The sequence below is a fragment of the Phoca vitulina genome, unplaced genomic scaffold (assembly GCF_004348235.1).
Source record: "Phoca vitulina isolate PV1807 unplaced genomic scaffold, GSC_HSeal_1.0 scaffold42, whole genome shotgun sequence".
NCBI classification, from domain to species: domain Eukaryota; kingdom Metazoa; phylum Chordata; class Mammalia; order Carnivora; family Phocidae; genus Phoca; species Phoca vitulina.
In genome coordinates this window covers 8174641-8187999 of record NW_022589745.1, presented here as the reverse complement: position 1 = coordinate 8187999, position 13359 = coordinate 8174641, and the positions used below count along the sequence as shown (strand labels likewise).

The window sequence follows — 13359 nt, the reverse complement described above, 5'->3', positions numbered from 1 at the left end:
GCATCTGACTCTGGATTTTGGCTGGGGTCATGATCTCAGGATGGTGGGATCGAGCCCCGCCTCTGGCTCCAAGCTCAGTAGGGAGTCTACTTGGGCTTCTCTCTCCCTCTCCCGCTTCCCCTGTGCATGCTCTCTCTTGCGTGCACTCTCTCTCTAAAATAAATAAAATCTTTTTAAAAAGCGCTATTTTACGTTGTCATTTTAGGTTGTATTAATTAAGAAACGTTGTCAAGTCTGCAGCTAAAGCTAATTTAGAAAGCTATTGAGTGTTCCATAATAGTAGTTGAGGGTGGTCTTGATCAGACAAATTTCGGTCTCAGCTCTAAGCTCAAATAATTGCAATAAAACTTTACCAGTGCTAAGCCATTGAACTGCTGTATGGTAGCGTGAGGATATTCAGCATCTATTTCTGACAAAAATTCACAGAACAGATGATGACAGTTAAGTCCACAAGAACAAATAACAACCATTAATACTACTCATTTATTTATTATACAAGGGATTCAAATATATTTTCCACTGAGTACTTATTGATCAGTATTACAGAGAATAACTATAGATTTTAAATATCACACATTTTCACAAGCTTTGTAAATTTGTCCAATGAAGCCTTCTTCTGTTCCACATGTATTTTTACCCCCATCTTTTGTTAAAACACCTTACCAGATTCTACTTCAGGTTGTACTGAATTAGTGTTTTCTCAACTTCTTTGAAAATATTTTTGCCTGTAGTTCATCTATGCAGACTGTTTATAGAGGCTTATTTTTTACTCACATCAAACTTGGCACTTACTCCTCCAGTAACTGGTAATGACTGCATAATACCAGTAACATCTGTTGACTCATTAAGAGCCGAGGAAAACCACTCGAAATCATTTGCTTTGTTTTTAAATTGACTACTGATATTGCCACCAGTGTCCTCAACTCTTTGAGCAGCTGTCGTTGAAAGACTGAGAGTCTTGCGTTGATTTTCTCTAGACGCATTTCTTCAGCTGATGCAATCAAACACAACTTAATTAATTCACCATTGGTGAATGGCTTTTCTTGGTTGCCTAATAAATAAGCCATCTGGAAACGTTCTTTGGTTTCAGTCTTACATACATTTAGCAAATTTTAACATTTTTCCATCGTTAATTTTAAGCTTTTAATTTTGAAAACATTGCAAGAATTCTTGAAATACTTTTTGTTCTCCTACCCAGTCTTTTCTCCCTTTTTTCCTTCTGAGAGATAGCTGCTGTCCTAAAACTCGTATATATTTTTTCTGTACTCAGTCCCTCCATTCCTCCTTCCCAATTAGATCTTCTGTCAACCTCTTATTTTCTCACGTGATTTTTGACTAATTCAGGTTTTTCTCTCTTGAGTCAGTTTCTATTTTCTGCAACCGTATCTGTCTTCTCTTTGACTTTTCTATTGAATGGAGTATATGTAAATTTCTTAGTTAACTTTTTTTTGTTGTTTTACTTAAAAAATACCTTTTTTTTTTGCTTTTCTTTTATTTTCTGCTTTTAAAAAAATTCCCTATCTCCTGTTTTCTTTGGGTTTATATTTTTCTTTTCTAGTTTCTTTATCTGCCTAATTTTTATTGTCAGTCATTATTTTCCAATGCAGATATCTGTTCGAATATTGGGTAGTGAAAGGTTAAGGAGAGATACCTACAAATGCATTTGAAGTTATAAATTTCCTGTTGAGTTCTGCTTTAATTTTATCATGCTTTTTTTAAAAAAATGATTTTATTTGTGACATACACAGAGAAATACATAAAACAAGCAGCAGAAAGATTTATTACAGAGCAAACACCCATGTATTTACTTCCCAGGTCAAAAAATAAACATTGCCAGACTCCAGAAGTTCTCTTGTGCTCTTTCCCAATCACTGCCTCCATGTGTTCCTCCCAAATTAACCACTCCTCTGATTTTATTAGTAATCATTTTCTTGCTTTTCTTTCTAGTGTACCACCTAAACAAGCACTCAGGAACTATAGCTTTCCTGTTTATTGAATTTTATATAAGTGATATCACTGATTCAATATCTCTTCTTTTGTCTCTGGCTTTTTTGTTCAACATTATGTTGGCATGAGTTACCTACATTGCTACAGTTTATTAGTTTCATTGCTGTGTTTTATTCCATTGCATGTATATACCACAATTTGTTGGTATATTTCAAAATTGTATTTGTTACAAGTAGTGTAAATGTTTTTTATTCTGTTGGGTTTACTCCTAGGAGTAGCATTTTTGGGTACTTACAATCAATCTCAGTAGGTAGTGGTGACAGCTTGTTTTTCAGTGTGGTTATAGAAGTTTAGTTTGTAAGTTTCCTTTGTCCCTGCCAGCACTTGGTATTATCAGTTTTAAAATTTTTGGTCATTTTTGGTCATTTTTGTGCATGCAAAGTGGTGTCTCACAGAGGTTTAAATTCATCTTTCTCTAATGAGATTTCATACCTTTTCATCTTTGAGTATCTTCCTTTGTGAAATGCCTGCTTAATTCTTCTTCATTTTCCTATTAGGACGGCCGTTGATTTAAAAGAATTGATTTGTAGGAATTCTTTTTATTTATTCTGAGTATGAGTTCTTGGTTTTGTTCTATGTTTTCCCTGTTTGTTTGTGGAAACCTTTTCTGTTTGCATTGCTTGCTTCTGGGGGGTGGGTTGGGACATGTTGGGTGGACTGTACAAATAACTTTTCTTCTGAATTTGTGGTTCCCATGCCCCTGGGGAGTCAGTAGCAACCTCGCTTGGTGTGATTTCTCTGGTCCCAATGCCGCTGCTCTAGTCTGCGCGCCACTAGCTGCTTATGAGCAAGATGATGGGGAATAGGAGAGAGGAGAAGGCCCTATTCTAAGTGTGGCTGCCCGCAACTCACTCTTTTCCACTGGTGTGGTGCTTACTCCCTCTTCTCTTATCTATTGAATGTGGTATCTTTTAGGTTTTTCTCAACTGCTCCTACCCCCTCAGCTTTCTTTTTTGTGAGTTAGGTGCAGTAGCTTGTTTTGTTTTCAGAAAGCTGTTTTTTTAAATTATGAATTCTTCTGTCATTCTTTCACCTTTTACGTCCCTCCTTCTGTTTCTCTTTTAAAATATCTCTATTTAAATAGATTCTTATATTCTCTAAGAGGGAAAATGATTCATTTATGTATATTTTTCAGCATGAAGAAGTTAACTATATAAAAAGCTTTGTCTGATACCTGTTTTTCCATTAGGGATGTCCAAATCTAAAATCAAAGGTTTCATAAAATTCAACTCTTTTGGTTGTAAAATAATTTGTCTTTTTCAGTAGTAATAATTGTTTTGGGTTTTGTTCCATTTAAGCTTTGGGTTTTTTTTTTTTTCCTTAAAATTTTTTTTTTCCTTTCTCGTTTTGTTTTACAGCTCTTTTGTGCTTTTCAAGATGATAAGTATCTGTACATGGTAATGGAGTACATGCCTGGTGGAGATCTTGTAAACCTTATGAGTAACTATGATGTACCTGAAAAATGGGCCAAATTTTATACTGCTGAAGTTGTTCTTGCTCTGGATGCCATACACTCCATGGGCTTAATTCACAGAGATGTAAAACCTGACAACATGCTCTTGGATAAACATGGACATCTAAAGTTGGCAGATTTTGGCACATGTATGAAGATGGATGAAGTAAGTAATAAGCAAGTAAAAAAAAAATGCTAGTTTTTTAAAAACAAAAATGAAGGAAGCTTCAAATCTTGACTTTATAGTTTTAAACAAAGATAAATTTAGTTTTGCTGTGTAGTGACTTAAAATAAAACTTCTTTTTTTTTTTACTGATCATTCATCTAGCTACAGAGTGCTTTATTTCCTATATAGTACTAGATTTGGTAAATACAAGAGAAATAAAAATACAGATAACTTAGGTATCTCCCCATAGAATGGTGACAAGCAATTAAAACTAGTTCATGTGCAAAATGATCCAGGTGAAGAATAGGACACAAAATATACATTAAGGTACATGGGTATTATTTCCATCACCATTATTATTTCTGTATTTTTCCTTTAAAAAGAAAAAAGCTAAGGTAAGAAGTTTATGTTACTGTCTCCTACCAACCCTGTCTGCATCAGTCATATCGAATAAATTTAGGAACATCATCTATTGTGTACTTTACCTGTTGAACAATTCACATTATAATTAATAGATTCAGTAGTTTTAACCTCATAGCTAATTATGATGTTGATTTATTTTTGTTGCAAAATTTATATCTCTTCTCTTTTTCTTTTTAAGTATATATATAATTCCTGGCAGTAGTTCCTAATGGGGAGGAATCATGGTTTTTTTTTTTTTGTTGTTGTTGTTGTTTGTTTTTTTTGTTTGCTTGTATTTCTCTGTTGGATCTAGGGGGTGATTTATATGTATCAGACTCTTTAATGTTAGTGTGTGTTGACAACAAACTAGATACTATCTTTTGTATGGTTTTTATAACCTTCCAGTATGCTTTTATAGCTAATCGTATTTCTTAACAAAAATATCTTATCAAGATGTTTATTTTTAATTAAGCTGATTTTCTTTTCTCTTTACCTCTTATTCATGCCACCTATGTGACATTCACTTTTATAGATCATACTGCCTTCATCAGCATTCTGTATTCTTCCAAGCTCAGCTCAGATTTTACTTCATTTACAAAGTTCTTCCTGATAATCCTAATCTGACTGATCAGTCTTCTAATGTTCTGATTTATTTAGAATTTGTGCTGTATTTCATAGGCCATTTTCATGTATCTAGGTTTGTATGCCCTGTCTACTAACTAAAACTTAACATTCCTTTCTTCTTTGGTCTTCTTCATAGATTATGTATATCACTGTGTCCATCTTTTACATACATCAGTGTTTAGTAGATGGAACATTTGTCCCCAAAGCTCCCTCTTGTGGTGTTTATCATAATACAGTGTGAAATGGTTAATAGTAAAAGTTATCTTTAATGAAAATAAAAGATAATTTTCTAATAGAATGCTAAACTTTTTTATGTCTGTTCTACATAATGAGTGATGTTTATGTGCTGTGCTTCCATGGGTGTATTCTGATTTTAATTAAACCAAAACTTTTGGGAGGGTATAGAGATATAAGTCACACCACATATTTTTAGGGTAGGAAATGATGGTTTAGGAAAAAAGGGTATAGAGTGTGGGGAACAGGACAGAATATGGTTTTTATAGAATATGAGCATGTAAGTAAATACTAAATTTAGCAGTTTAAATCTCTTACATTGTCTCTTTAAAAGGCAAAATAAAATGTGACTTATATAATTTTATTTACTATTTTTTAATTCAGGTACATATAGCTGAGCTAATTATACTCTTTGGTTCATTGCTTACTGTCATTAGGAGTCAACAGAAAGGCTTCATCTGGTTTTTATTTTATGATGTTTTCCCCCTTTCCATTTCAGTCTTATTCTCTCTGTCCCTAATAAATAGCCACTGTCATGTGTTTACTATAAGCTCTTGCAGACTATTAATTAATACAGTGTACATGTGTATATAAGTAGTATAATGGTATGGATGTCTTTTTTTTTTTTTTTTTTTTTTTTTTTTACTTTTTTCACTCAATCTTGTTTTATATCTATTCTGATATATGTAAATTAGCTCATTCCTTCTTAGTGTTCCATAGTATCTGTCTATTAATTTTACTTATTCCCACTTGTGTTGGATTCCTAGGCCACATCAGCTCATTGCTACTAACAGGACTATGTTGAACCTAAGCATTGATGTTGGACATCTTCAGACATGTCCCATGTGTATTCTGACAAGGTTTTCCTCTATATATACACTTAGAAGAAGTGGGACTACTGACTCAGAGGATACATGAATAAAGTATTACCTGACCTCCAGAATGGCTGTAAATGTTATAACCTCTTGCTAGTGGTGCATTAGAGATCACGTCTCTCTGTGTTCTTACTCACTCTTCCTATTACTCCCTCTCTAAATCTTACCAATTCCATTGGTGTAAGGTAGTAAGTTTTAAAAATTGTATTTATTTTATAACTAATGATGTCAAACTTTTCTTCGTATAATTGTCAGTCATTTATCTCATGAATTACTTGTGTTATCTTTTAACCTTTTTAAAATCAACTTCTTGTTGATGTTCAGGAATTCCTTATATAATCTCAGTAGTGATTCCACAGATACTGCTCATTTCATCTTCCAGTCAGCTACGCATTTGTGTCTGTTTGAACAGGAATTCTTAATTTTGATGTAGTGAAATATATATTTTTTAAATACTGAAGTTTAAAAATGTTGTTTGTTGTACCCCAGAACTCCATTCCTCAAGTAATACTAATGATGAGAACAACTATATATGTTGAAGAATAAAGGAGTTTTTTATTAAAAGCTATCGTACATAGAATTTATGATTTTGTTATGTTAGCTGTTAATATGAATAAGTGTTATTGCAAGTTTCAGGTTCATTATTGGCCTCTGTTTGATTATCATTATGGTCTCAAAGCCGTTAGAAATGTTCCTAGTTTCGTTCTCATTTATCTGCACGTCTATAGAAGGGATTGGCAAACTGGAGTACAAGGCCAGATCTGGCCTGTGGCTTGGTTTTGTACAGCTCCTTTACTAAAAATGGTTTGTCTGTTTTTAAAAGATGGTTAAAAACCAAAAGAAGATATGAGGTAGAGATCCTGTGTGCCCACAAATCCTAAAATATTTACTGGCCTTTTACAGAAAACTTTGCCAACCCTTTATCTACAATATAGACAGAGATTCTCAAATTATTTTTTAGCTCCTCTGGCCATGGATAAATGCAAAAATAAAATACAACTAAATATTATGACCTACAAAGACTAAAATAATTGGTTACTATTGCAATTAAGAGTATTGGCATATGTCAGTAAGTTCTCTCATGAATAAATTGTGGTTTACACAGTTTCCTGGATACTGTTACTCTTCTTCTCTCTGAAAAAAATATGTAGATGTGAGTGAATGTCGCAGTGTAATAATATTTACGTCTAGATGTGTCTCGGTTGATAGCCAAGAAGTACTGCTATTTAAAATTGCTTGTTTAGTTAGGTAAATGGAGTTCCCTCTTTGCTTGTCATTATGCATTTCATAGCCACCTTTACCACCTTTATGGCATATTTTATGTTAGTGTTTTAGGTTACCTGAAAATAATATAAAATTATATCCCTTAATATTCTAGTGTGTACTATTTGATTAAATGAGGCTATACTTCTTTAAAAGCTAATCAGTAAATTGTTAATGTTCTTAACCCTTCTACAAATGACATCAGTTTTTAAAATGGAGGTATTTCTATTTGTGTTTCTGAAAAAACCCTATTTTCTGCAAAATTATACATAGAAGTGAATAGGTTTATGGGAGTAGTAGGGACAGACCATTCAAAAGCTATGCAACTTTGTAACCAGAGTCCTAATAAAAGTTAATAATTGGTACCCCCAGGACATAACTAGAATAACAGGCAGCCTTTTGTGCCTTGGGCACTGCACAGTGCAAATGGACATGGGCTTCTAAACCACTTGGGCTGTTTTTTAGATAGAAAAAGAAGAAGCAGGACTTTGCACTAGCCAAGACTTTTGTAAGGTGAGGGATATGCCTGTTTGAGAAAAGAGCCCCTGCTGCAAGTACTCATTTTTAATCATTAAAATGGACCAAGTAGGCTCCTGCCTGTGTAGCAGTCAAGCTGAGGCTCTTAATGCTTTTCTGATAATTAAGAATTCCATTTACAATTTTTTTCCACTTTCACAGGAAGCATTTAGAATAATTTCTTTGGCCAACCTCAGGATTTATCACTGACCAGTTTTGTGTTTTCAGTAAATCTCTCCGATTATGATATTTTGTCCATTATAAAACAACTATATTTTAGCAAATAAACATGTAATCTTACCCATTTAAAGTACTCATGAGGAAGCTTTTGAAAATGCATACCTGTTTATGTTGCTCTCCTGCTTAAAACCATTCTGTAGATTCCTGTCATCTACTGAGTAAAGTTCAAACTCCTTAGCTATATGAAGCTTCTTATGATATCCCTTCCACGTTTCACCCTCATCCTCTATCATTTGACCTTTTGTGCCTTATAGTTCACTGGTCTTAAATTATATATCGTTGTTTTTATGTCATGAAATCAATGATTTAATGATTCCTGGCCTTCATATATGATGTTGCATACAGTTTACTTGGCAGATTCCTACTCATACCTTGAAACTCAGTTCAAAATTTGCTTATTTGGCTCCTTAGGTTGACTCCTATGTCTTAGCCATGCCCACCTTTTGGAGCATTTTTTTTATTTTTTGGCACTATATAATACAAGAAAGACTTGTATTTTCTCTGTCCCAGCTCTGGAATCAGCCACTTTTCCAGAAAGCTCAGATTTCTTTTATTTAAGAATGGTATTTAGAAATCAGTATTTGGGCACTAGATACGTTTATTCCTCCTCGAGTGCCATTATTTCTAGGCCTTGTCAGCAGAGACATGTAGACTGAACATACTGTATGTGCTAATCCATATGCACACACATGTTCATATTTAATTCTGTACTTATCTATCCGTATATCTATGCTACTAAAAATCATGAGTTCATACTGATACTTCTGAATCTTTTCCTACGCTACAGGGCTCATTGTAGTCTTCTTCCTTTCTTTTTTATAATTTCTACTTTGGTCACTGAGAAATCTGGCTCTTTTGGGGCACCTGGGTGGCTCAGTCAATTAAGGATCTGCCTTCGGCTCAGGTCATGATCCCCTTCGGCTCAGGATCTAGCCCTGCGGAGGGCTCCCTGCTCAGCGGGGAGCCTGTTTCTCCCTCTCCCCCTGTCACTGCTCCTGCTTTTGCTCTCTCTCTGTCCAGTAAATAAATAAAATCTTAGGAAAAAAAAAGAAAGAAAGAAACCTGGCTCTCATTATCTACAGTATATTTACTTGTTCAGCTCTAGGAGACACATAAAATTACTTCAGAATTACTAATTCCTACCTCTGTGACAAACAGATTTACTAATTAGAATGTATTATTTTTGTGCAGTTCCTTTTGAGGTTAGCCTTATATTATCTGTTACAGATATTGTGTTCCAAAGTTATTTAGGTTAGTTTTTTTCATCCCTAACCCATTTGGTGTGGTTATGTTACTAATTGATAAAACAGGTTCATTTCTTACTGTTTGTATTCCATTTGGAGTATCCCCCCCCCCCCCCCCCCCCCCCCCCGTTGATTTTAATTGCTTATTTACAGTCTTTATGATGTGTGAAGCATTCCTCTGGCTTTAAGAGTTAAAACTGTACAAATTGTATGCTCAGAGAAGGATCCTGTCCTCCTTACTCCTGCTACCCCATTCCCATACTCCCTTCTTTCCACCCTTTTCCCACCCACACCCGCTGTGGGTAAACCAGGTCTTTTTAGTTTCTGGTTTATTCTTTCTGTATTTCTTTAGAATAGGAGAAGAGACTTGTCATAAATGTAGATTATGTATTCATGTAATTTGAGAACTTCTCCATGAGACAGTTTTAAAATGTCTTTTCCAAATGTTTATTAAAAAAATTTTAACCTCCAGTATGCTAGTCAAAAATTGTGGCTGAAATATTTATTTTCCCAAAAGCAGAGTGTTGTTCACATAGTTTACCTACTAAAAATTCTTTAGTCCTGCCAAAGTATTTATTCTGCAAGTGGTTGTTCAAATTGGTCTCCATCTTACCTTTCCCACCTTCATCATTGTGAAACTTTACTTTTAGCTGATTTGGACTTTACTGCCTTTCTTTCTTTTTTTCTTTCTTTCTTTCTTTCTTTCTTTTTCTTTCTTTCTTTCTTTCTTTTTCTTTCTTTCTTTCTTCTTTCTTTCTTTCTTTTCTTTTATTTATTTATTTAGAGAGAGAGCATGAGCAGGGGGAGGGGCAGAGAGAGAGAGAATCCCAGGCAGACTCTGTGCTGAGTGTGGAACCCACACAGGGCTCAATCTCAGGAACCCGAGACCATGACCTGAGCCAAAATCAAGAGTAAGAGGCTTAACTGACTGAGCCCCCCAGGTGCCCCTTTGCTGCATTTCCTGAATATGCTTTATATAAAGTCATTCTTGTTCCTTTATTTTTGCTTTTTTTTTCTTTCTAAACTGTCATACCTCTTTCTCCCTCTTAGAGCCTAACTTGTCCCATCCTTCACAGCCTAACTTTATGCCAGTTATTTTTTTTATCTTACCCTTTCCTCTCCCTCTAAACCTTTGAAAGCTAAATAATTTTTCTTCTAATGGCATTTTTTTGGTGTGTGTGTCCAGTTAGGTTTTAGCTGTTGAGTCTCACAGGATTCATTTTTTTAAAGTCTAATTTCTGTGGATACATGTGAAATGAGTTTTGTTTACTCTAACAAGTCTCTTAATGTTTCCTCTAACAGCAGTATAGAGAGTCCATGATAAAAATATACCCTGCCTTTTAAAGTTAGGCACTGTTGTTTTTCATCTTTTATCCTAAGTACTAATCCATACAAATTATTGCCCTCATAATTTGCTCAATTATATTCAGAACTTTTATCTTATTAATTTATATTCAAACTAAAATGACTTCTATTCTCTATTTGCTATAAACTTGGGAAAGTAAAATCATTGAGTTATTGTTGCTAATTTGAAGAATGAAAAGATTGTCTTCGAAATTAATTTCCCATGATTAACATATATTTTATTGCACTTAAATACATTTACATAAATCATATTTACAAAATACATGGAACTTCCTTTTCCCAAGATGTTCATAATACTTAGTATTTTGGGAATTTATATTAGCTTCCTTATGAGGAATGTGGATGACATACTCTTTACCTGGCAGGTAAAGGAAATGGAGGGCATTTAAATTAATCTATAGACTTTGCAAGTTTGCATAGAGCTGGAGGTGAGTGAATATTATTTAGCATTATACTATTATGGTGATTTAATTTTACAGCACACACACACATACATGCTACAAAACACACATGCATACATATATTTACAATGGTTCTTGTCCTTGTCAGAAAGACATCAGATAGAGATTGTCTTATTACCCACTGAAACTAAACACAGATAAAGGTGTTTTTTATCATTTTGCCAAATATCTTGATGCCACAGCTCCATATTTCTAAATACGCAGCTTGGTGGTGTAGCTTTCAAATTGTTAAGATCTTTTAAACATTTTATTTCCTCCATTTTTTCTTAATACATTAAGAACTGTTTCTTTATCCAGCCTCCAAACTAGGCTCTTTGTAATCTTAATTATTGCAGTTTCTTTTGAAAACACCAAAGTTTCCTTTCTCTCTCGTTCTTTTCCCCAGGTCACTGCCTTAAGATCACATTTTGTACTTCCCTTGTAATTACTTGGTAGTGTAAGAAAGAGAAACAAAAGATGTTGATTTGCTTGGGATTCCCGTGGAGTTTACCACTTTTTCCTTCTTGCATTGATGGAGCCTCCTGCATTTTAGAGTTGAAAAGTTATCCTTGATTTCCTGTAATCTGGACACTTGTAGGCATTTCATAATACTTTTATCTCCTGTCCTCCCAAAGCTGTATCAGCAATGAAGTTCTGTTGGGGTAGCAATTTGTAGCCACTATATATATATATGTAGTAATAAATGAATTAGTTGCATTTATATGTGTATGTTTTTACATGCAACTGTTTTTCTTTATCTCTGCTCTTTACCAGACAGGCATGGTGCATTGTGATACGGCAGTTGGAACACCTGATTATATTTCACCTGAGGTTCTCAAATCACAAGGGGGTGATGGTTACTATGGGCGAGAATGTGATTGGTGGTCTGTGGGTGTTTTCCTTTTTGAGATGCTGGTGGGTAAGTAAATATTTTAACTTGTCATTTTTCAAAACCAATCTCATAACACTAGTTTTAAGTCAAGAATTTGAGAATCTAAGGAAATTAATTATGTCCTATGGAAGAAGTGGGATTTTTAAAAACTTTAAATTAGTTGTATCAGATATGACAGATTATTAATTGGAAAATTAAAACCAAATTGTACTGGCACAGTGATTTAGTGGAATGTAAAAGGAATCGAAAGTATATTTCTAGGAAATAATCCTTCAGTGGGCCTTTTTGTGTGAAAAAAATGTTAGAACAAGAAACAAGTTTACAGCTGCCTTGGGCCTCTAGTCTAAGATTTTCTTGATCAGTAGTATTTGTTGTGAATATTTTAAGTATAAGGCTGTTAATATTTGTCCCAATAATAGAGAACTAAAAGTATTCTTTAGTTTGTTTACATAATTACGTAATTGATTTTTGTCGACTATGTTTCTTGTTTATTACTTATATTTACATATGGTTTTAATTCTAGTAAAGTAAATCATAGTTATTGACCATTTGATTATTGATAAAAATATTTTATAATATTTCATTCTCAGAAAACTCAGAGGCAAATCTAATAATTTCTTTCACTTTGACCAAGTCAAAATTTGAAAGGCTCAGGTGTTTCAAAACTTTTCTTTACATCATAGATTTCATTCTTAAGATTTCCCATTCCTAAATACTGGGGTCACAAAAATATCTCCTGGCTAAGGAAGCCAATGACTGAATCATCTGGCTTGGGGATGAGGGCAGATACAGCTAAATCTATTTTCTGAGGCAAGTGTGATAAGGCTAATAACATTATATGAAACAACTTTAAAGTTGAAAATATATTTTTAGAAATTGGAGAATTTATCTTCTAGAGGATGACCCTAAAAAAAATTAGTAGTGGAAAATCTGTAAAATCTGTATGATTATTATGATTATTGCTTAAAAAAAATCAGAACATTTTGGCAAATCTCAAATTTAAATAATAGTCATGGAATGTTTTTGTGGCATAAATTGCCTTCTCTTGATGACCATTTTGTGTATGTAGTATTGATGTTGCTATGCTTTAAACTCATGTCATAGTATGACCTAAGTTGTTTAGGGCCTTTGTTTTTGTAGTGCATCTCTTTACATGCAGGGTATGTTCCCAGGTAGCTGTCCATTCTCCCCACCTCTGGCCCAATCTGATGATACATTAGGTGCATCTTGTATTCTTTTTAAAGTGGAATTATTCTATCATTTGCCTAGACTCTCCAAGGGATTTAGAAAATAACAGTTTGGGGAAAGTCACATAGCTCCTGTGAAGGAACCATTTAAATACCTGCTACTGTTTTCAACCCATGAGTTGAATTTAATGACTTTGAATGACACTGATTTACAGTATTCTGAGCTTACTCAGGTGCTTGCCTAGGTTGGTTAGCACTGGACTTCATTTAAAGGACTCTACTGTAATTAAAAATGGCACTAGAAAAATCTTGAGTTCAAAGCACCCCTTTGCCCTCTTTGAAAACAAACAAAAACTACCTGAATACCCCCTTTTGAAATTTTGGATTGTCTGATTTGGGAAAGTCTGGTTTGTACTAAGGTGACTTATAGTTGAGTCATACTGGCAGGGCC

The 13359-nt window shown here is 34.1% G+C and overlaps 1 protein-coding gene across 3 annotated transcripts in view; it reads left to right on the top strand.

Moving 5' to 3' along the window:
• The window catches only part of ROCK2 (Rho associated coiled-coil containing protein kinase 2), a 140552-nt gene that overhangs the window by 84839 nt on the left and 42354 nt on the right, over positions 1 to 13359 (top strand). For all 3 annotated transcript variants that reach the window (XR_004302487.1, XM_032430147.1, XM_032430145.1), the window contains exons 5-6: positions 3366 to 3626; positions 11604 to 11748. Coding sequence is in view for 2 of the 3 variants with exons in the window: in XM_032430147.1 (XP_032286038.1) it covers positions 3366 to 3626; positions 11604 to 11748 (406 nt within the window). In the remaining variant the exon portion in view is untranslated. The remainder of the gene's footprint in view (positions 1 to 3365; positions 3627 to 11603; positions 11749 to 13359) is intronic.